The sequence below is a fragment of the Bos javanicus genome, chromosome 11 (genome assembly GCF_032452875.1).
Source record: "Bos javanicus breed banteng chromosome 11, ARS-OSU_banteng_1.0, whole genome shotgun sequence".
Lineage (NCBI taxonomy): Eukaryota > Metazoa > Chordata > Mammalia > Artiodactyla > Bovidae > Bos > Bos javanicus.
The window spans coordinates 38,226,584-38,251,373 of NC_083878.1; the positions used below are offsets into that span (position 1 = coordinate 38,226,584).

At 40.4% G+C, this 24,790-nt stretch overlaps 1 protein-coding gene across 5 annotated transcripts in view; it reads left to right on the plus strand.

Moving 5' to 3' along the window:
- The window catches only part of LOC133257032 (uncharacterized), a 471,344-nt gene that overhangs the window by 53,587 nt on the left and 392,967 nt on the right, over positions 1 to 24,790 (plus strand). Inside the window, exon 3 of one of the 5 annotated variants that reach the window (XM_061432423.1) lies at positions 3,929 to 8,149. The exons of the other annotated variants lie outside the window; for them this stretch is intronic. Coding sequence (XP_061288407.1) covers positions 3,929 to 4,023 — 95 coding nt within the window. The 3' untranslated portion in view covers positions 4,024 to 8,149. Of the gene's footprint in view, positions 1 to 3,928; positions 8,150 to 24,790 lie in introns of those variants that run through there. 5 annotated transcript variants of the gene reach the window in all.

Here is a 24,790-nt window from a genome sequence, read left to right on the forward strand (position 1 = left end):
TCAATAAATGGTAGATTCATCTTTGATTCAGTCTTTTCTTAATTTTCCCTCTAGTTTTCTCTGTTTGAAATACTGAACGACCTTCTTTTCTTCAGAAAAGAAAAAAAATTTCTTTACAGTCATAAAGAAACCATGGGTCGGTTAGTTTTCATCCAGTTGGAAATGCTAGAAATCAGAAATCGCACATTGAACTCCCACCAATTTCCTCCCACCAATCCAAAATAATTGAAATGGTAGTAATTGGATCATAAACTGAAAGGCAAATGTGGATGCTGAGGTATCGTGGCAGAGCTTTATTATGAAGTAGTCATCCAGACTGAGCGACTTTACTTTCACTTTTCACTTTCATTCATTGGAGAAGGAAATGGCAACCCACTCCAGTGTTCTTGCCCAGAGAATCCCAGGGACGGGGAGCCTGGTAGGCTGCCGTCTATGGGGTTGCACAGAGTGGGACACGACTGAAGTGACTTAGCAGCAGCAGCAGAAGCAGCAGTCATCCAGATGATCCAGACTATGTTCATATTAAGCATTTTAAGATTGACTTAGAAACATATGAGGTTTACATTCTTGTGGTTGCAGCTACCAAAGCTGTCATCCATAAGGTTCAATCTGAAATGTCACATTCTAGAAGTACAGTTCTGCCAAGTCTAGTTCAACAGCCAAAATATAATTTAAAATCAACTTCTTTACCTTGAAGCACATTAAAGGTGATCCAATTTAAATCCACCAGCAATGTTTCTCAATGTTTCTCTTTTCCTTCAAACTCCAGTGAACCTGCATCAAAACAATTAAGACCACTGCACCCTCGGAGTAGCAATTTCATTTAAGTAAAACACCATTGCATTAAATGATTGCTAATTAAAATTTAATTTGGTTTGTAGCTTGGTTTAAACCATATATATATGTACATATATACAAATTTGTTGTTGTTTAGTTTCTAAGTTGTGTCCTACTCTTTGCCACCCCATGGACTGTGGCCTGCCAGGCTCCTCTGTTCATAGGATTTCCCAGGTAAGAATACTGGAGTGGATTGCCATTTCCTTTTCCAGTGGGTTTGCATGGCAACCCACTCTAGTATTCTTGCTAGAGAATCCCATGGACAAAGGACCCTGGGGGACTGCAGTCCATGGGGTTGCAAAAGTCAGACACAACTTAAGCAACATAGCATGCAATGCTAAGAAAGAAATAAACTAGGTACGAAGGTAGAAAATAGTGAGGTGAAGGCATAACTTGCATCAAATAAGGTGGCCAGGAAAGGACTTCCTGAGGAAGAGACATTTAAGCCAGCCTGAACGATAAGAAGGAGACAATTTCTGAGACATAGGGCCACGTGGGAGAAGCTACTTGCAAGGGGATGATTACCCCAAAGTCGTAAAAGAGTTTGACTTCTATGAAGACATACAGAAAAGCCAATTTGGCTAGAGCGTGGTAAAGAAGAGTGTGGCAGAGATGAGGAAGGAGAGAAAGGAATGGGAAAGTTTTAAAAGTCATGGTCTAATCTACATTTTAAGATGGTCCCTCTGGCTGCTGAGTTCAAAATGGATTGGAGGTGGATGAGAGAGTACTATAGAGATCAGGAGTAATATGGTGACAAGGGTGACAAGAAGAAAGGATGGACGGATTTGGAATATATTTTAGTATTGAGATTGGTAGGATTTGTTGATGAATTGGATTCAGGAAGGGGAGAATTACAACTATCAAGAGTCTTAGATGGATTAGGAATGGAGTGTCTGAGACACACAAGATGCTGTCACAACGTGGACCTGACTCAAGGAGAGAACTAGAGAAATATAAATATAAGAGTAATAAGCATACCATCAATGTCACAAGCCACCAATATGCATGATATCTCCTAGAGAGAGGTTAGAAAGAAAAGAGAAGGCCTGGATCTGAGCCCTAAGGTGGGAGAGGCTGCTAAGTCTATGGAGATGGAACCAACCTTGTTGCAGGAGGAATGCTAGGATATATTAGGCTAGATATTTTCCATTTGCATCTGCTCCTTCCACTTTCTACTCTTCTTAGCTCTGCCCTGTACCCCAAGGAGCTGATTCACAGGTTGTAACACTCCACCTCCCTGGCCCTCTGACTTATGGTTGGGTTAGCCAGTGGGAGACACCAGCAGGAGATCAAGGGGTTGGAGGAGAGAGGATTTAAAAACACAGAACCTGAATTTGTCATGGTGTGGCAATGACTGCTTCCATCTCTGGCCCTGCTTACTTGACTCTGGCTCTCATTCCAATTACACCGTTTCTTCTCCTTGCTACATTGGGCCTTAAGAGTTTCCTACTGCTGCCCATCTTTCAGTACCTCAGCATTCCTCACTGTTAGTTCCAGAATCACTTTCCCCTCTATAAATACCCCTTTAATTAAATTCTCTTCAGAACTCCTATGAGTATCCCCTCTGTTTCCTTCTTCCTTCTGTTCCTTGGAGGGGCTCTCTTCACTATTTGCATATCATCAGTAGAACACTGTTACTTGTAGGTGGGAGATGAGAGGTATGCTGTTCTGATTAATCCTCAGTCTTAGGAAGGATTATCTCCCTGGATCTTGGGTGTGAGAAGCATTCTCAGTGCTGAAGTCTCTCTGCCAGCTGTAATTCTGTAATTCCTAGCATGTATTCTGTCCCTTCCCCAGAGGTAAAGGGTTATGTTCTGTTACTTCTCCCACCTGCAGTGGAGTTTCACAGTGCCTTAGGTGACAGCATTTACCTTCCCGTAATGGGTAAGGTACCTCCCCCTTCCTAGGGGAGGTAGGGGAGAAGGACCCAGTGTGACTTCTGTCCTTCCTGAAGTGACTGCTGTGCTCCTTCCCAGGCCTGTACTAGGAAGGACACTTCTCAGGACTCTTGCTCTGTACTCCATTGTGTCCAACTCTTTGTGATCCCTATGGACCGTAGCACTCCAGGCTCCTCTGTCCCTGGGAGTTTTTAGGCAGGAATACTGAAGTGGGCTGCCATTTCCTCCCCTAGAGGATCTTCCCAATCCAGGGATCAAACCTGTGTCTCCTGCATTGCAGTCAGATTCTTTACCCCTGAGCCACCAGGGAAGCCCACGCTTAGGCTTATCCAGGCTTTTTTTGTTGAGTGCCCAAGTGAGGTCCCGGAGAAGGCAATGGCAACCCACTCCAGTGTTCTTGCCTGGAGAATCCCAGGGACGGGGGAGCTTGGTGGGCTGCCGTCTGTGGGGTCACACAGAGTCAGACATGACTGAAGCAGCTTAGCAGCAGCAGCAGCAGCAGCAGCAACAGCAGCAGCAGCAAGTGAAGTCCGCAGAGAAGAGGCTGTGAGTGGTTGTGAATTCCTCTTGTATCTGCAGCCTCTAGGGGTTCTATAGTCTCTAGGTAGCCTACAATTGCCCTCTAGTAATTATTTAAAAATTAGAGTTGAATTCTCCTTGCCAATGTCTTTTGATGACTGTGCCAGGTAAGCAAGGGTTCATGTCCTCTCTTTGGAGGCTCTTATCTTTCTTTAGATTTCAGATTATTTGGTTACTCTTTCATTTTAGTGTTCTAATGGGTACTAGGAGAGTTGTGAATTTCCAGATTGTCTGGTGTTATTGTTATTGTTATAAGGATGGGATGCTCTTTCCAAATGTCCACCATTACTGCAGACATCCACAAGCTGGCTATGATGTGGGTTGTACGTGTGGGAACACCTCTGCTGAGACCACCAAACTGCATAGTTTCCTAATGTGGATACTCTCTGGGTGACATTTTGTGACCTTCGCAGCTTCTGCTCCTGGTGTTCTGTTGCACAGCTTCTTACTGCTGAGACCCTCTTGTCTTGGCTTTTAGCCCTCTTGGGTAAAGTACTATTAAAATAGCTTTCTTGGGTTCTCTTGGCCCATAAAGTCTCACATCCTTGCCCCCTAAACTGGTAGCACTGTCACTTATTTCAGCCACTGACCTCTTTTCTTACCCTCCTTTGCAGGTGGCTCCAGTCAGTCTCTGGCCTCCAAATTCTCTCACTTGGAAAACAGGCACTGGAGTCTGTGTTCTTTCTTCCTTGGCTCCGTTGGGCCTTAGTTGCATCATGCAGGATCTTCATCAAGTCACGTGGGATCTTTCATTGCAGCCTATGGACTCTCTAGTTGTAGTGCATGGATAAGCAGTTGCAGCACTCGGGCTTAGTTGCTCTGTGGCATATAGGATCTTAGTTTCCTGACCAGAGGTCGAACCTGTGTCCCCTGCATCCCAAGGCAGATTCTTAACCACTGGACCCACCAGGGAGGTCCCTAGAGTCTATATTCTCAAATGTCCCTGTATGACCACTTTGGAGTATTAAGATGGACTCTCAGAATTTGGTTGGATGTCAAGAATGATGTCACACCCGCACCTCACCTCCACCTACGTACCAAGTTAGTATGAAAAAGTGTATTAGTTACCTAATGAGGCTTTGAGAGGAGCAAGACAGACTTCACAAGCTGATATTTTAAAAAAATGTTATTCATTTATGTATTTTGTTTTTGGCTGTGTTGGGTCTTCATTGCTGCATGCCAGCTTTCTCTAGTTGTAGCGAGCAGGGGCTACTCTCTAGTTATGGTACATGGGCTTCTCATTATGGTGGCTTCTCTTGCTACAGAGTACAGGCTCTAGGGCGTGCAGGCTCATTCGTTGTGGTGCACAGGTTTAGTTGCCCCGAGGCACGTGGGACCTTTCTAGACCAGGGATCGAACTCATGTCCTCTGCATTGGCAGGCAGATTCTTAACTACGGGACCACCAGGGAAGTTCTACAAGCTAACTTGACTTTGAAAATGGCTTGAGAGAGCAGGGAAAGGAGACTGGCTTAGAGTTTTCATTGTGGTTATGAGGTGGTGCTGGGGTGAGTGTCCTTACGTGTGGGTGGCCAGAGGCTTGTGTGCTTTGAATTTCCCACAGGTGTGAAAAGAACGAGTGCTCGAACTTTCTTATCAGTGTGCCCAGATGTAAGGCACAAGGAGAAAAGGGATATTGAGGGTTACAAGTGATCATCAATCAAACTAAAAAATGATGGATTCAAATTCTTTATTCCAGTCCTCCAGCTGTAGGTGACATATATTAAGCCTTCCTGAGAACTCTCTTACTGTATTTGCTCCTATTTCATGGCATCACACAGCTATTCTAGAGCTTAATAAATGTTTAGTTGTGGAAGAAAATATTTTTCTTATTCTCGTTCAGTGGTTCTCTTGAGCTCCCATTGCTTAGTTTGATTGAGGTGGGAAGGGCAGGGAAGACTCTGTCTTCCTCCATGGAAAGGGCAGGAAAATGCCATATCATTCCTCGTTACCTCATGTAGCAAATCTTTACCTACATGCATGCATGCATGCATGCTAAGTCACTTAGTCTTGCCCGACTTTGTGTGACCCCATAGACAGCAGCCCACCAGGCTCCTTTGTCTACAGGATTCTCTAGGCAAGAATACTGGAGTGGGTTGCCATTTCCTTCTCCTTTACCTACATGGCTCTTCTTTATTCAAGTTCCAAATTGTTAGTGTCCTCTGTTTTGGCTGGAATGGATGTTGGGAGTTGACAGTTATGGACTGGTTCTGCTGTCTTGTATCTTGTAGAATGTTGGGGTAATTATCACTAATTATTTTTATTTTTGGAGCCTTAACCCAAAGTGTGGTATAGTAGGAAAAGTCCTCATTTAATACCCTGTTTTACACATACTGGGAAGAAATTTTCCTTCAATGAAATAAGGGAGAAGGTAGAGAGAGGAGCCGGAGAAGGCAATGGCACCCCACTCCAGTACTCTTGCCTGGAAAATCCTGTGGACGGTGGAGCCTGGTAGGCTGCAGTCCATGGGGTTGCTAAGAGTCGGACACGACTGAGTGACTTCCCTTTCACTTTTCACTTTCATGCATTGGAGAAGGAAATGGCAGCCCACTCCAGTGTTCTTGCCTGGAGAACCCCAGGGATGGGGGAGCCTGGTGGGCTTCCATCTCTGGGGTCGCACAGTGTCGGACACGACTGAAGCGACTTAGCAGCAGTAGTAGCAGCAGAGAGAGGAGCAAATGCAGGTGAGTTTGAAGGCTTGCCTAAAGGAGAATTAAGGAAATTTGTTTTACTTCAGTATCTTTAATGAAGTTTGAGATAAAACCAGTAGCTGAGAGTTGAGGGTAGAGGGTTGTGGGGGAGAGAAGACATATGAAGTTTAGGAAGGAAGTTATTTTGGGGGATAGAAAACTGAATCTTCTCAGGAAGTATGATGGGATTGCTAGACACTGGGGTTGCATGGCTGTGTGCCCTTAGAGATTTGTGATCATGTATTTCAAGGGAAACCAATCTATTCATTTGGGTGAATTTTTTTTCTAGCAAAGTCAGATATTTGGAGAATAAGGTTTATTTTGAGCTGAAGGAAATTAAGAACCAACAAATATAATAAAGATTCTCTGCTCTCCCCTTATCTGCCCAGAAATAGGGCATAAATTTCCCTTTGCAAAGGTGGCATAAATTCCCCTCTACCCCTTGTGGTGTAACAGGATGAGGAGAATGGATTTTATCACTGGAAACGGAAGGCTGGAACTGAGATGAATCTGAATAAATGAAACCTTACTAAAATAGCTCTCATTTTCCACTGGTTTCCCTCAATTGATCACTATAGAAGCTTAAACCCCTCTTTCCTTTGTCTAGTTGCTTTTCTGCAATTTATCACACTTTGTTAAAATGGTACAGCCCCTGGGTCTAAATGCTTTGGGTTTTCACTTGTTCCCTTTGAAGCCTCTGTGTTTGTGTAAATATTAGCATGAGTAAAATTTATATACATTTTCTTTTATGAATATATCTTTTGTCAGTTTATAGACCTCACTTAACTTAAGAGGGTAGAGGAAAACTTTAAAAAGCATCTGTTCCTCCTTGTCATGGATTATTAAGAAAGCTGTGACTGGATATCACCACTGTCCCACATTTTCTGCTGTGAGGAAAGCAATAATGGGGATTAGGAAATTTTCCTCCTTTGGAATAGTCACCCAGCCTTTCTGATACATGAGGTAGCAGATATCTCTTTGGTATCTTCCCCAGGAACCAAGTGAACTGAGCAGTTTTAGGGCTTTGAATCAGTTCAGTTCAGTTCAGTTCAGTCGCTCAGTCGTGTCCGACTCTTTGCGACCCCATGAATCGCAGCACGCCAGGCCTCCCTATCCATCACCAACTCCCGGCGTTCACTCAGACTCACGTCCATCGAGTCAGTGATGCCATCCAGCCATCTCATCCTCTGTCGTCCCCTTCTCCTTCTGCCCCCAATCCCTCCCAGCATCAGAGTCTTTTCCAGTGAGTCAACTCTTCGCATGAGGTGGCCAAAGTACTGGACTTTCAGCTTTAGCATCATTCCTTCCAAAGAAATCCCAGGGCTGATCTCCTTCAGAATGGACTGGTTGGATCTCCTTACAGTCCAAGGGACTCTCAAGAGTCTTTTCAAACACCACAGTTCAAAAGCATCAATTCCCACCTTATGGGAATTCCCTACCTTATGGCAGAGGGTAGAGGCTAGTAAGGTAACACAGAGATAATACTTGCTATTTTGGGGAGGAGAATGCGTGTTAAATCTCTTCAGTCGTGCCCAACTCAATCGTTCGATCCTATGGACTGTATCCTGCCAAGCTTCTCTGTCCATGAGATTCTCCAGGCAAGAATAATCAAGTGGGTTGTCATGCCCTCCGAAAGGGAATCTTCCAAACCCAGGGATCAAACTCAAGTCATTGGCAGGCAGGTTCTTTACCACTAGCGCCACATGGGAGGAGAATGCTGCTGCTGCTGCTGGTAAGTCGCTTCAGTCGTGTCCGTCTCTGTGCGACCCCATAGATGGAGGAGAATAAGGGATAGTAAAAATCCCTTTCACTTCTCTTTGTCTTGGTGTACTGAAATTTTCCTCCATCCCAATAAAAGAAGAATCAGAAAGAGGTCTGCCCCAATGAAGGTATCACCCAAATTTTTCCATACCTTAAAACAGCTTAGGTTCTATATCCAGATCCTCAGTCTCAGGGGTGTTCCTCTGTGTCCTGATACCGTCAATCACCATTATGGTTATTTGTTACTTATACTACCACTAGTCATTGTCACTTTTCCTAATGGATGGATTTTCCTATACTGATTACATTCCTGATGCATTCACTCATTGTTACTGTCTAGGAAAAAGTTTTATAGAATTTTAATGAGTAAAGGCAATTTACAAATAGGTTTTTGCATATGTTTGTGTGTCTTTTGAATTCTAACTAATTGCAACCTCCACTGGATTGTTATTTAAATTTTATGTTAGTTATTCTTTGGATAGTGGAATCATTGTTCCTTCTCACAAAACAGTTTCTTTGAAGTCTGCATGAAGGAACAATAATTGAGCACAAAAGCCTGACCTTGCCAACACTGCATTGCATGCTCAGTCAAATTAGTTCAGGCCATGATGGCTTATAGTAACTGTGTTTGTCATTTTTAATTAACATAGATTAAAATTTGGAGATTTTTGGAGCTATTTTTTGGTAATGCTAGTGGAAAATTCAGACCATATTAAAATTTTCTCTTCTTAAATTTGTTCTGTGTCTTAACAGAATAATTATATCTTTGAGCTGATTTTGGAATAGGCTGACATTAATGTTTGGTCAGGAACAACACAGAGCCATCTTTTGCACAATTTTCTCCTTTTCCCTTTGACAATTCACACAGAAATCTGATCAGGAGAGAAGCACACTGGAGTTTTGGCTGATTGGGTAAGATGATAATGTTGATATAAATTTGGAATGTCTTAGAGAAACTTAAGGTTTTGTATTAAAATACACTTACTGTGTCTTGGATATGAAATAGGTGGCTCTGCAAAGAGGTATGAGCTGTTGCTACTAAGTGGACTGTAGTGTGCAAAGTAGCTTTATATTATCATTAACCCTCATTAAAATCACAAGCCTTTAGCCTCTCACAGCTTGTTCTTTTTTAAAAAGATGATGTCTAAGGTCACACACTATTCCTTGAAATGCTTACATTTAAAATAAAGCTTCTCTTGTGGTTGTACACATGCATCAGTCTTATGAGAGAAGAAGCTTTGAAGTTGAGTAGCAATATTAGCTTTCGTATTTTGTTGTCCTTTTCAGTCTTTCATATAGCTTTCAAAAATCAATAGGCATATAAGAATTCCATTTGTGCATCTTTATTTTCTCTTCCTTTAAACAATTGGTATGTCTTTTTTCCTATATCTAATATTCATCATTCTTATTTCTACTAAACATTTATGAAGCCCACACCATTGCATGAGAAACCAGAGCAATTTCTATAGCAAATGCCTGCACATTTTTTGTTTCTTAAATACAGACTCTCATGGACTCCCAACAAGGCAATTCCAGGGTGAAGAGGGCAAATGAGATTTCTTTCAGGCTGCTGCCTAGTTCTCATTAAGCCTCCTTTAATTTGGTTTTGGCATTAGATACATAGCTTAGTTTAATTTTCCATGGCTGGTATGTTTCCCTCTTCCCATCAAAGTTTCATTCCCCACCCCCCCATATTTTCTTATTGAAAACTTTAATTTTTGTCTTTCATAAAGTTTGATTGCTTTGACTGTTAAGAAAGTATACTTCATTCAAGCCTTGATTTCAATATGCTGCTGCTGCTGCTGCTGCTGCTGCTGCTAAGTCACTTCAGTTGTGTCCGACTCTGTGTGACCCCCATAGACGGCAGCCCACCAGGCTCCCCCGTCCCTGGGATTCTCCAGGCAAGAACACTGGAGTGGGTTGCCATTTCCTTCTGCAATGCATGAAAGTGGAAAGTGAAAAGTGAAAGCGAAGCCGCTCAGTCGTGTCCGACTCTCAGTGACCCCATGGACTGCAGCCTACCAGGCTCCTCCGTCCATGGGATTTTCCAGGTGAGAGTACTGGAGTGGGTTGCCATTGCCTTTTCCGTGATTTCAGTATACATTTCAATTACTTTTCCTTTTGATGAAGAGGTAAATTTGGAAAAGGTACTTAAAGTATTAGGGATTCCCAGGGGGCTCATTGTTAAAGAATCTGCCTGCCAATGCAGGAGATACAGGAAACCTGGGCATGATCCCTGGGTTAAGAAGATCCCATAGAGTAGAAATGGCAACCACTCCAGTATTCTTGCTGGGAAAACCCCATTGACAGAGGAGTCTGTGAGGGAGGAAAGAGTCAAACGTGACTGAGTGACTGAGCATGCACACACACATACCCGCTATTAGAGTTCAGTTTCAACAATAATTTATTGAGTATGTTGGATATAGGGACTATACTGTTTTCACATTTATTATTTTACTTAAATTTGGAAAAGGTGCTTAAAGTATTAGGGTTCAGTTTCAACAGTAATTTATTTTATCTAATTTTAGAGAATAGGGGAGCATAGCCGTGCAGACTTGGCTTAGTATAAATTCACGAGCTATAGGGAATTCAAATGATTCAGAAGATTGTCCCTCTTGAGACATTTGCAAGGAGACATACAAGTATAGGAAAATTATATTTTCAGATTCTTATTCATCTTTTCTAGTATTTTCTGCTGTCTTGCCATTTTCCCTCACTCAGGAGGTAACTTGGGTATAATATTCTCACTGTCTCTGGGAAAGGTTATACAAAAGAGAAGATGATAGATACTTAGTTTATGAGTTTGAAAATGGATGCAGAGAATACTTTGAAATAAATTATCTGTGAGACTTTGGGCAAAAATTTCTGCATACCATAAAACAGATTAGAAAGAATACAATATGATGTAGTAATCATTTTTCCAGTTTGTGAAAAGATCTCTAGTGAGTAGATAAACACAGGTGGGAAAAGAGTGGCAATAGAAACATCATGGAAGCTTGAGGGTCTGTGAGTAGAGGTGACTTCATCCACGAGAGCTACTTTCCTTCCCTTAAAGAGCCGTGCTCACTTATGCCTTGATGATTTTGTTCTTACTTCTATGTTTGCTTTCTCATCTGTATTTATAGCTGATTCTTCTCTTTCAATATGCAGCTCAAATGTTGTATGTATTAAGAAGTCCTCCTTAACCCACTTCAGTCTACTGAGTTTCTGTAAATTGAGAGGGATTAACTCAGCAGGCCTGGGTTGCCCAAACCCTGTACATTCTAAAGGTCTTGAGGACGGGCCCTTGACGAATGACCTCCTGGCATATAACCTCTGAGCCCTTGAAATAATCCTTATTGATAAGAGTATCTTTATATAACTGAGACTTAGTACTGTGCCAGATAGTTATCCTAGGACTTTCCGGAGTTTTCTTTACACCACTTCACTTTCACAAAAGACCTGTGTTAGTTCTTGTGTTTGCTAACCAAAAGAAATCTGAAGAGGATTTTCACTTTTATGAAAAAAGAGAAAATAGCATTCAGCATTTGTTCTGTAGTGAGCAGTTATAGAGGTAGGGACACTCCCAGCAGCAGGAGTGGCACCACTAAGCTCCTTCACCAGAGAACTACATTCAGCATCTCAGCATCCAGCTGCCAGTTTTGAACTGGCTTTATTTTGATTTATTTTGTAGATCTGTTAGCAAGGTGTTTCCTAAGGTGATTGCTGCTTCACTTTACACCATTTGGCTTATGAAAGTTTTCATAGACATACTTTATTTTTGCCTATCTGGGGAAAACAATAGTTCATACTAACAGTGTGATTTGTGGTGAATGCCTTTTTTTCATTCCTTGGGCTTTGGGTTATCCTGTATCAGTTTTATATTTAGGTTGGGAGCAGGATTGCTACTGCTAAGTCACTTCAGTCGTGTCCGACTCTGTGCGACCCCACAGAGGGCAGCCACCAGGCTCCCCGATCCCTGGGATTCTCCAGGCAAGAACACTGGAGTGGGCTGCCATTTCCTTCTCCAATACTAAACTCAGTCATGCAGGTACTTTATGCCTTTGTGACTGACTGCCCCAGTAAAAATTCTGGAATCAAAGCTCAGGTGGGTTTCCCTGGTTGGCAACAGTTTGCATGTGTTCTCATACATCTTTGTTGGGAGAATTAAGTGCTGTCAGTGAGACTCCTCTGAGAGAGGACACGTGGAAGCTTATAGTTAGTTTCTCCTGGACTCTGTTTTATGCACTCTATTTCCTTGCTGATTTTAATCTCTATTTTTCTGTAACAAATCATAACACGCATTTGGTGAGTATATTCTGTGAGTATAACATACACTGTGTCTTGTGAGTCCTTCTAGTGAATCATGGAACCTGAAGGTCATCTTAATACCTATGATAATTTTATGATAAATACATAACACTTATCATATAATCTATTCATTAGTTCATTTATTCTTCCATCCATCCATTTGACCAATTAACTACTGAATTGTACTACCATGTACTGAGTTTTGTGTTAAGCCCAGAGATTTGGGAGTGAACATTATAGGCAAAATCTCTACCTTCAGTGAGTTTATAGTCTGTGGGAAAAATAGACAAATAGACAAGCACAATTTAGTAAGGTAGCACTGATGATGGGCATAATACAGAGAGATTAGAATCCAACATAAACTGGTTATGGAGGAGGAGGTATCAAATAAGCTTCTAGATAGGTAGAAAAGTGGCCAAGAGATAGAAAAAGTGGTTAATGCAAATGCAACATACATATGGAAGCCAGAAGTGAGAGAGGAATGAAATAAATTCATTGTGTCTGGTTAAGGATGTTGAAGGGAGAAAATGGCAAGAGATGAGGCTAGAGAAGGGGCCAGAAAATACAGCTTTTTTTTAGCTATCTTCAGGGGTGTGCCCTTTATTCTACTGCAAGTGGGGAGCCATTGAAAAGTTATAAACAGGAGAATAAACTTATCAGATTTGTTTTTTTAGAAAACTGGTTGTGGTTTGTAAGAATAAATTGGAAAAGCATAAGAAAACTTGGAGGGATACCCATGACAAAGCTATTTCAGAAGTCCAGATATGAGATGATAGAGGTCTAAATTGGGATGCTGGAAGTTCACTGGAGAAAAGTGGACAGATTCACAAGATACTTAGGAGGTAGCATCTATAAAACTAGGTGATACATTGGATGTTGGGGAGAGGGCATGAAAAGAGTCAAATATGTCAGGTGTGCCTCTCTACTTGTCTTAGAGAGGTATGAGAAAGCATGCCTCTCTTAGAGAAGTGGGAAGAAGGCCAGATTTGGGAGAAAATATGAGTTCTAGTTTTGTCATGTTGGTGTTTAATGATTTTTTTTCTTCTTTAGTCTGTAAGCTCCATTTGATCAGCCAGTTGTCCCAATGCCATTTTTAATATAATCCTTCTGCTATAACTGAATAGTGTCATTCCTGAGATACTTCTCACTATGTAAGTATGTTATCAAAACAATTGTTTCAGTAGAAAAAGGAAATTAGGGGTTAGAGAGTTTTAGATTGGCAATAACCAAGTTATTTTTTGCTGCAGGGAGTTCAATAATAAAGGAATTTTGAATATAAATGTATTGAGTTATTAAACACTAAAAATAATAAATTATATTAAAATAGACAAAACAAAGCAATCTACTTCATTTTCCTTACATTCCACTCACTCCAGAGTCTCATACCACTTTAATCTTAAGCCTTGACCTGGCAATTTTTCTTGTAGCATTACTCACAAACACCAAAAGTAAATATAATAGCAAATGTTATGCCCAGGTAAATAAATATTGGACATGCCAACAGAGAGGTTAGCCTTCCTCTGTTGTCCTATGCTCTATACATATTTTCTATACTTACTCAGTGTTATCTCCCTATCACAATTAAATGATTAAACTATTGATCACAGAATATCTTATGGATATGATAAAAATTAGCACTATTGGAGAAATAATTGCTATCCTTCCCCTCACCCCCTGGTACTATGAATGTCACCTTTGTAATATACTCATTTCTCGGAAACTGTACTTAAAACTCCTCAGATTCTGATGGTCAGCTTTGTGTATGATGAGTATAGAGAATGGAAAGATATGTACTAGAAGCCAGAATTCCTCCTCTCTAGGAAGCCACAATCCTGACAGCAAAATGGCATGAATATAACATTTCAGCTTAACCAGTATTTATTGAATGTATGAAACACTGGGTTGGAGCTACAAAGATGAGTAAATCATGGTCTTCACCTTCAGGTCTGTTCATGGGAGAGGCAAACACATAACCAGATGATTAAAAAAAAATATGGCAACATGCTATACTAGAAGCCATGTGCACAGACTACTGAAGAATTCCAAAGAAACTTTCTGGGAAAGATGAATTTCAAACTGAACCAGAATGACAGATCTGAATTCATCAGGTACAGAAGTGGGGCTGGTGATGCCAGGGGCTACTGCTGGCACAGCTAATTATTATTCAGTTGCCAAGTCATGTCCGATTCCTCGTGACTCCATGGATGGCTGCACGCCAGGCTTCCCTGTTCTTTACTTTCCCTGAGTTTGCTCAGATTCATGTCCATTGAGTTGGTGATGCTATCTAACCATCTCATCCTCTGTCACTCCCTTCTCCTTTTGCCTTCAGTCATTCCCAACATCAGAGTCTTTTCTAGTGCATTAGTTCTTCACATAAGATGGCCAAAGTATTGGAGTTCAGCTTAAGCATCAGTCCTTCCAATGAATTTTCAGAGTTGATTTCCTTTAGGGTTGACTGATTTGATTTCTTTGCAGTCCAAGAGACTCTCAAGAGTCTTCTCCAGAACCACAAATTGAAAGCACTAATTCTTCCCTTCGTCATGGTCCAACTCTCATATCTGTACATGACTGTTGGAAAAACCATAGCTTTGACTATATGCAGCTTTGTCGGCAAAGTGATCTCTGCTTTTTTATATACTGCCTAGGTTGGTCATAGCTTTCTTTCCAAGGAGCAAGCATCTTTTAATTTTATGGCTGCAGTCACTGCTTGTAGTGATTTTGAAGCCCAGTAAATTCAAATCTGTCACTGCTTCTACTTCTTCCTCTTCTGTTTGTCATGAAGTTTTTTGAATGTTGAAACTAGGTGCCATGATCTTACCTTTTTGAATGTTGAGTTTTAAGCCAGCTTTTCCACTCCCCTCCTTTACCCTTATCAGAGGCTCTTTAGTTTTTCTTCACTTTCTGCCACTAGAGTGGTATCATCTGCATATCTGAGGTTGTTGATATTTCTCCTGGCAGTCTTGAGTCCAGCATGTGATTCATCCAGTCCAGCATTTCTCATGATGTACTCTGCATAGAAGTTAAATAAACAGGGTGACAATATACAGCTTTGTTGTTCTCATTTCCAAATTTGGAACCAGTCTGTTGTTTCATGTCCAGTTCTAACTGTTGCTTCTTGACCTGCATACAGGTTTCTCAGGAACAGGTAAGATTGTCTGGTATTCCCATCTCTTTACGAATTTTCCATGGTTTGTTGTGATCCACTTAAAGGTTTTAGCATAATCAATGAAGCAGAAGTAGATGTTTTTCTCGAATTCCTTTGTTTTCTCCATGATCCAACAAATATTGATGATTTGATCTCTGGTTCCTTTGCCTTTTCTAAATCCAGCTTGTACATCTGGAAGTTCTCAGTTCATGTACTGCTGAAGCCTAGCTTGAAGGATTTTGAACATAACCTTGCTAGTGCAATTGTATGGTAGTCCCAACACAGCATGCCAGGCCTCCCTGTCCATCACCAACTCCTGGAGTCCACCCAAACCCATGTCCATCGAGTTGATGATGCCATCCAACCATCTCATCCTTTGTCATCCCCTTCTCCTCCTGCCCTCAATCTTTCCTAGCATCAGGGTCTTTTCCAATGAGTCAGCTCTTTGCATCAGGTGGCCAAAGTATTGGAGTTTCAGTTTCAACATCACTCCTTCCAATGAACATCCAGGACTGATCTCCTTTAGGATGGACCAGTTGGATCTCCTTGCAGTCCAAGGGACTCTCAAGAGTCTTCTCCAACACAACAGTTCAAAAGCATCAATGCTTTTGCACTTCTATAGAAAGAAAGGAATCTAATAGAGAAACAGGTTTATAGACGTAATATGTGCTAGAAGTACCAGGGCACCTTCAAATAGAAGACTACCTATGTCCTCGCTTGTCTTTTTCTTTCTTAAAAGCAAAGAGATAAAAAGAAAACAATAAAAAGGGAGATAGTGTGCCATACTGTTAAGAGTAGTTAAAGCTTCTTGGGTTTAAATCTCTGTTCTGCTCTTAATGAGCTGTACTTGGGTGAGTGCTCCAAACATTGTAAATCTGAGTTTCCTGATCTGTAACATGGAAACAGCAAGAGTGCTCATCACATAGGTTGCAGTGAATAGCTATAGCAGTTATGTGTTATTATTAAAATCCTAAAAGGAAGGAAATACTGCTAAATATGTCAGTTACTATGTTAAAAATATAGTTCATTTAAAATTTTCATCAGCTCTTCTAGATGGATTGAAGGTTGGTAGGAAGATATCAATATCATGTAATAATATTCCAACTGGTGGTTACTAGCAACTGAGCAAGTGCTAGAGATTACCTCTTAGACTTAATTACTAATTTAAAGATGTTCTGAGCTGAATCCCTTAGGCCTGATTCTGAACCTGTAGGTGTGTGCTGTGGATTCAAAGAGGTATATACAGCCAGTCAGTACACTTTACAAAACACAAAAGAGGGCTTTAAAAAATGTCAAGTAAGTGGAAGCAAGCCTGGTGACTTAAACAAAAGACGTGGGCATTTTCAAGTGAGACCAGCAGAATTTTTATAACGAGATATTTCAAGGGTTTACTAGAATCCTAGGTTTGTAAATTAACTATTGTTCAAGTGCTTTGGAATCTATAATATAAATAAAAATATTTTTCTGTCATCATCATAGTAATTGATTCAGGCAAGAATCATCAGTGAAACAGACTAGTGGGTAAAAATTTGAAGAGGAACAGGTTTGATTTAGATCCATAGCTATTTTCATAACAGTGCTCTCCAAAATCTCTCTTCCCCAGTAATCTTTTCCTTTATATTTGTTCTCAGAAAACATTCTCCAATTTCAAAGGGTTGGAAAAGAAATCAAAGTTTCTCTAATGGTTGCTTAGCACAAGAACACTTTCACTTGGGCAGTGGAGAATTCACTTCCCACCAGAGGGCGCGCGGGTGTTACTTAAGTTATCTCTCAGTTTCCAGACCTTTGTAACTCAAAATGTAAAATGGAATTTTTATTGTTTTGTACTTGTAGGTGAACTTAGTTTGAGATTTTGGGATAAATGTAACTCCAGTGTTTTGCAACTGGACTATATCTTGTTTTTCCCTTCAGATTAAAATAATTACCCAAATGACACATTAATCAGAACCTATTACTATCACCAGCACCCCTGAAAAGAATAAAAAGAAAAAAAAATTCAAATTCCCACTACCTAAAATCCATTGCTTTTGTTTTTCAACAAACACTTCCAGCGCTTGTTCCTTGCTGGTTTGAGAGCAGATTTCCTTCTCCATCTTAGCCACCTTCTGTGGAACCAGATTGTGAGGGTAGAGTTAGAGCAGGTTGAAAGGAACTCTCAGTTTCAAGGGTTCTGGTGCCAGAACCCTGATGACATTCCTGTGAATCCTGCTTCCCAGGATGATCATGCTTTCTATTAGGCTATGCCAATGGTTCTACACCCTTCACCCTCCTCCTGCCGGATCTACTGAATCAGAACTTCTGGGGTAGGGCCCAGGAGTATATGTTTTAACAAGTTGTCTAGGTGATTCTGATGTATTTACTACCATTTGAGAACCACTAGGCTAGACACTCCAGTACTCTTGCCTGGAAAATCCCATGGACGAAGGAGCCTGGTAGGCTGTAGTCCATGGGGTTGTGAAGAGTCAGACACGACTTCACTTTCATTTTTCACTTTCATGCATTGGAGAAGGAATGGCAACCCACTCCAGTGTTCTTGCTTGGAGAATCCCAGGGATGGGGGAGCCTGGTGGGCTGCTGTCTATGGGGTCGCACAGAGTTGGACACGACTGAAGCGACTTAGCAGCAGCAGCAGGCTAGACACTGTTTTCACAAGGTGTGCTGCATTTGGGCAATCAGAGCTTCAGTATTATTGTGTAGCCCTACTCTGAGAATCAGAAGCAGACTTCCTTCTAGGCTAGGTCTCAGACTCTTAGGCAAATGGTAGTCAGTATCAGGTGGTTTTCTAACAGCTTCAGACTTCTAAAGGAACTTGTTTTCACTGATCTAAGCAGGGATACCATGGAAGGAAAGTTTGGAAGTAGATCTCTCATGTATAAAGGGGGCCAAGAGAATCAGTTGAAAGTCTAGAAATAATGTAAAGCTTGGTGGTTAGGTCTACAGATTCTGGATCCATTTTGCCGGCTTCAAATAACAGCTCTGTATGATACTGGGCAAGTTATTTTTCCTCTCTGTAACTCAGTTTCCTTATCTGCAAACTGAAGATAATAATAGTACTTATAGGATTGTTATGAGGATTAAATTAGATAAGATTTCTAATTCACTTAGAACAGTCCCTAGTACTATTTAAGAGTTTAAAAATACTGCATTTTGCAGAAGTCACCTACCATCCTGACAATACAATCCTATCATCTTTGGTCTGCCAAAAAGCAACATAGTCCCCACATCCCCAATTTTTACAGGAAAATCTTAATATAAGCAATATTTATCACATCTACATTGGTGACCGTGACATAGGCTGGAACCTAGGAGCCTTTGCTGTAGTGCTTGCACCGAGACAAATGGCTCCCTGAGCAACAAAATACAGAGAAATTTTAAGATACTAAAAACAATTCTGGTTTCCTCAGTGTATATGCCCAGCGGTGATCCAGCAATCCCACTGCGGGGCATACACACTGAGGAAACCAGAATTGAAAGAGACACGTGTACCCCAATGTTCATCGCAGCACTGTTTATAATAGCCAGGACATGGAAGCAACCTAGATGCCCATCAGCAGATGAATGGATAAGAAAGCTGTGGTACATATAAACAATGGAGTATTACTCAGCCATTACAAAGAATACATTTGAATCCATTCTAATGAGGTGGATGAAACTGGAGCCTATTATACAGAGTGAAATAAGCCAGAAAGAAAAACACCAATACAGTATACTAACGCATATATATGGAATTTAGAAAGATGGTAACAATAACCCTGTATACGAGACAGCAAAAGAGACACTGATGTATAGAACAGACTTTTGGACTCTGTGGGAGAGGGACAGGGTGGGATGATTTGGGAGAATGGCATTGAAACATGTATAATATTATATATGAAACGAGTCGCCATCCAGGTTTGGTGCACGATACTGGATGCTTGGGGCTGGTGCACTGGGACGACCCAGAGGGATGGTATGGGGAGGGAGAAGAGAGGAGGGTTTGGAATGGGGAACACATGTATACCTGTGGCATATTCATTTCGATATTTGGCAAAACCAATACAATATTGTAAAGTTAAATAAAATAAAATTAAAAAATATATATATAAATAAAAAAAAAAAGAAGAAGGCTAGACAGGACAGAGGTAAAGAAAAAAAAAAGAGAGAGAGAGAGAGACTAAAAACAACTGTGTGCATGCACAGTTGGGGCAAGTTCTAGACAACAAGATACAAAAAGACCAGAAAAACTCAACTATCACTTCTGAAGATCTGGGAGCAAAAAGCTGGGTGTTGGAAGAAAAAGCAGGTTACTGTGCATGCCCTCTGCACTCAGCACCACCAAGAGGTGGGCAAACCACCTAAGCCACCCCTCCGGCCTGACCCGTGGACATACCGCTTACTCTCACTCCATATAGGAACCAGCTTGCCCCTACCCCACAAAGGGAGTCAGCAAGGGAAACTGTTACTTGTTTTCATTCCCTCATGCTGCATCAGGAGCCCCAAAAAAGGCTTGCCTGAATTTCTTGACTGGCTTCTTATCAATTTCTATTGATTGGGGAAGGCCAAGAACCCTGGTCAATATCAACGGGAGTCCTAGGATCTTCTTTGGAATCAGACAAACCCATTCGTTTAATCCCAGCTCTTCCATCTAATAGACGTCTGATTTTGAGTAACTTACTTGACCTCTCTTTAAATCTCACTTTCTTTTTAAAAAATGGGGATTATAATACCCATCTGGTAGAGCTAGTGTAGAGAAAGGAACACAGTCAGAGGGTAAACTGTGGAAATAAAGCACATTATCTGTATTATTCTATAGTGTAGGTGTAAATTCTATAGTGTAGTGTAAATTCTATAGTGTAGAATAGTGCTTGGCATATAATAGGGCTCAATATATATTCGTTCTTTTTCATTCACAACTTTATACATTTTAAGTACTCAAGCATCTTTTATCTCACCAAAGCTAATTATGTTTTTTTTTTAATTTCTTTTTTTTTTTGAGATAAATTTATTTTTTTTATTTTATTTTATTTTATTTTTTAACTTTACAATATTGTATTGGTTTTGCCATATATCAACATGCATCCGCCACAGGTATACACGTGTTCCCCATCCTGAACCCTCCTCCCTCCTCCCTCCCCGTACACGAGTTGCCAGTCCAGGTTCGATGCACGATAATTATGTTTTTATACAGCTAACTTCCAGCTTTCCAGTCCAGCTTTTGGATTTCTGGCCTGGAGTGACTGGGAGAGTTCTGTTCCCCCTCCTCCTTTTGGGCCCAATTTTCTTTTTTTTTTTTTCTAATTTTATTTTATTTTTAAACTTTACATAATTGTATTAGTTTTGCCAAATATCAAAATGAATCCGCCACAGGTATACATGTGTTCCCCATCCCAAACCCTCCTCCCTCCTCCCTCCCCATACCATCCCTCTGGGCCGTCCCAGTGCACCAGCCCCAAGCATCCAGCATCGTGCATCGAACCTGGACTGGCAACTCGTTTCCTACATGATATTTTACATGTTTCATTGCCATTCTCCCAAATCTTCCCACCCTCTCCCTCTCCCACAGAGTCCATAAGACTGTTCTATACATCAGTGTCTCTTTTGCTGTCTCGTACACCGGGTTATTGTTACCATCTTTCTAAATTCCATATATATGCGTTAGTATACTGTATTTATGTTTTTCCTTCTGTGGGCCCAATTTTCTAGTCAGCTCTTTACCACTTCTTTAGGCTGAATTTCCCTGCAGATCAAAAAGCTTTTATTTTTCATCGTAGAAAATTTGGAACATTCAGTAAAGCATAAATGAGAAAATAACATCACCAATTATTGTCTAAAAGAAAACATCATTAATATTTTGGTGTATTTCCTGCTAGACTCCCCCACCTTTGCTTACACAAAATTACTATCATAAAGTATGTTCATTTTCCTTCCTGCCCTAGGGCTTCTATAAATGTGATTCTCTTGGCCTGGCATGTCCTTCCATGACCTGGAATGCTCCTTATTTCCCCACCCCTTCCCCCTATACTAGCCATTTCCTGGTGTTTCAGATGAGATTAGGTCTCTCTGTTAGAGACTTTCAAAGTGTATTATAGTCATTCTGGACAGTGTTATTCCTGATTTGTACTGATAGATTTACTTGTGTGATGTTGTGAGTAGTATCTATCTCCATGACTTAACTGTAAGCTCCAGGAGAGTAGGAACCATGTCTGGTTTACTCATGACTACATCCCAAATGCCAGCACAATGCCAGACAAATAGTATGTTCTCAACAAATAAATTTGAATGAATGAATAAGTAATTGAAATATATTGTAAGCATTCTCCCATACTGGACATGATTTTGAATGACTGATTTTTATCTGGCATGATTTTAACTGGTTGATGGCAGGGTGATAGATGAGATGATGTCAGCATTTCAGAGAACTTCATGGATTTCTGAAGCAGTCTGTTATGGTGGGAGGATCCTGGGCTGGAAATCAAGAAACTAGAGTTTTCCTTTCTGCTCTGCCAGTTCCTGTCATCTTGAGCAAGTCACTAACCACCACTGAGCCTCATTTTCCTTATCTCCTGTGCTCCTCTTCTAGGGAATCTCATATACCAAATAAAACAATGTATATGAAAACAAGTCTTAAAGTGTAAAGGACCATATTAATATGTGACTGACTTTTCAAAAGACATTTTTCTTGGTTGATAAACAGAGCCACTTGCAGATTTTCAGCAAGTCTCCAATATTCAAACTTGAGATTGAGTTTGTCCCTAAGAGAATCTCCTCTTTCAAAACTTAATGATTAGAATAATTGTAGCCAAAAACATTAACTACTATAACTGCCCTTTATTAAATACTATAACTGCCCTTTATTCCTTAAGGGCAATTATAGTAGAATTAGGTTCAATTTTGTATTTAAAGATCATAATAAATACTTAGGTATATCGTGACAGCAGAAGCTTAGATTTCTGTTTCTTTCAAATTTTAGTTGACTAATGTAGTTCAGATATTTTTGGCAGTCTGGCCAATTAATGTAAATTAAATAGATTATTTAAAAAAACAACAGTAGTTTTGAATATGCTTTTTAAATTATTCAGCAATCAAGGAATATGGGAAGGCTTGGAATTTTCAAAATGGGATGAATATTCTTGTGGTATGATTAGTGTTCATATTTGAAGGCAGTATAGAAGAAAACATTCCACCATTATCTTCAGTTCTGTTCAGTTGCTCAGTCATGTCCGACTTTTTGTGACCCCATCCACGCCAGGCTTCTCTGTCCGTCACCAACTCCGAGAGCTTGCTCAAATTCAATGTCCATCGAGTCAGTGATGCCATCCAACCATCTCATCCTCTGTCATCCTCTTCTCCTCCTACCTTCAATCTTTCCAAGCATCAGGGTCGTTTCCAATGAGTCAGTTCTTCATATCAGGTGGCCAAAGTATTGGAGTTCAGCTTCAGCATCAGTCCTTCCAATGAATATTCAGGACTGATTTCCTTTAAGATTGACTGGTTTGATCCCCTTGCAGTCCAAGGGACTCTCAAGAGTCTTCAACAACACAGTTCAAAAGCATCAATTCTTCAGCACTCAGCCTTCTTTATGGTCCAACTCTTACATCCATACCTGACTACTGGAAAAACCAGAGCTTTGACTAGATGGACATTTGTTGGAAAAGTAATGTCTCTGTTTTTTAATATGCTGTCTAGGTTTGTCATAGCTTTTCCTCCAAGGAGAAAGTGTCTTTTAATTTCATGGCTGCAATCACCATCTGCAGTGATTTTGGAGCCCAAGAAAATAAAATCTCTCACTGTTTCCATTGTTTCTCCATCTACTTGCGATGAAGTGATGGGACTGGATGCCATGATTTTCGTTTTTTAAATGTTGCGTTTTAAGCCAGATTTATTACTCTCCTCTCTCACTTTCATCAAGAGGCTCTTCAGTTCCTCTTTGTTTTCTGCCATAAGCATGGTGTCTCATCTGCATATCTGAGGTTATTGATAGTTCTCCCTACCATCTTGATTCCAGCTTGTGCTTCCTCCAGCCCAGCATTTCTCATGATGTACTCTGTATATAAGTTAAATAAGTCAGGTGACAGTATGCAGCCTTGACATACTCCTTTCCCAGTTTGGAACCAGTCCATTGTTCCATGTCTGGTTCTAACTGTTGCTTCTTGACCTGCATACAGATTTCTCAGGAGATAGGTAAGGTGATCTGGTGTTCCCATCTCTTGAATTTTCCACAGTTTGTTGAGATCCACACAGTCAAAGTCTTTAGTGTCCATTATCTTAGATGTAAGGAATTGGAATAAGTAACTCCTATGACTAAATTTTATTGGCTGATTCTCTGGAAGTTTTCCATTGCATCTTAAGTCATTTCCTTTCTGTGTTATATTATGGGAAGGTACTTGAGAAGGTAAAGCATTCTGGAGAACAGATAAGAATTGAGTGTAATGAAAGGGAAGAGCAGTCTTTTACACTCTGAAAATTATGAGTTCACAGATAGAATGAGGCAGTGTTTGCTGATTTTATTTATTAACATTTCCAGTTTACTCTGTTGAAAAGTGAAAATTTTCTTTTCTTTCTTCATAATGGTAAATCCATGGCATTTTAGAATAGGAAATACTTTGTGAGACTGATGCACTGCTGGCTTTTCTAGGAGGGCAGCTTTAGAAGAGGAAAATAAAGATTCAATGTCCTCATTTTATAGATAATATCTTACAAAGAAATTTATAATTGCTACCAGATAATAACAATTCCATAGAATCGAATCCTAGACTCTTTCTTTAAGAATTTTATTATTATCCTTAATTAAACATGAGGAAATGGAGACTCAGAGAGCTTAGATGACTTGTGTAAGGCCAGAAATAATAGTAATAATAATGGATGATATTAATTGAGCAATTACTCTATGCCAGGTCCTCCTTATGCATGATAAATTAAATTTTCACAATAGTCCTGTAATCTCATACATAATGGCAACAAACTGGGATTATAAATCAGTGCTAAGAAACTGGCATACTAACTTATTTTTTAAATTGAATGTTCTTCTATAGATGCAACCTAAATACTGAATAAAATTAAAGTGATTCTATGTTTTTAGACTGTATATGAATGAAGGTTATTAGTCAAGTAAATAATATTCTCATTTTACAGATGAGAAAATCTGGAGGATTAATACTCCCATCATAGTATTATGCTAGCTAATGCTCACTTTGGGCTTCCTTGGTGACTCAGTGGTAAAGAAGCCACTTGCCAAGCAGAAGACATGGGTTCAATCACTGGGTCAGGAATATACCCTGTAGAATGAAATGGCAACCCATTCCAGTAGTCTTGCCTGGGAAATCCTATGGCCAGAGAAATCTGGCAGGCTACAGTCCATGGGGTCGCAAAGAGTCGGACACAACTTAGTGACTAAACAACAACAACAAATGCTGACAAGCAAAGGCAAGAATCCAGTTCTCCCCAATAGACCAGGTTTCCTTTCTTTGCCATAGGTATCAGAGTGTTGAGTAGGCAATTGGCAACTAGGAGCCAAAGCTCAGGAATAAGAGGTATCAAGTACCCTATATTCTGAATATTGAAGACCAGTATCACCTTTAGGATTTAATGAGTCAGATAGACTAATTCTGCCTCC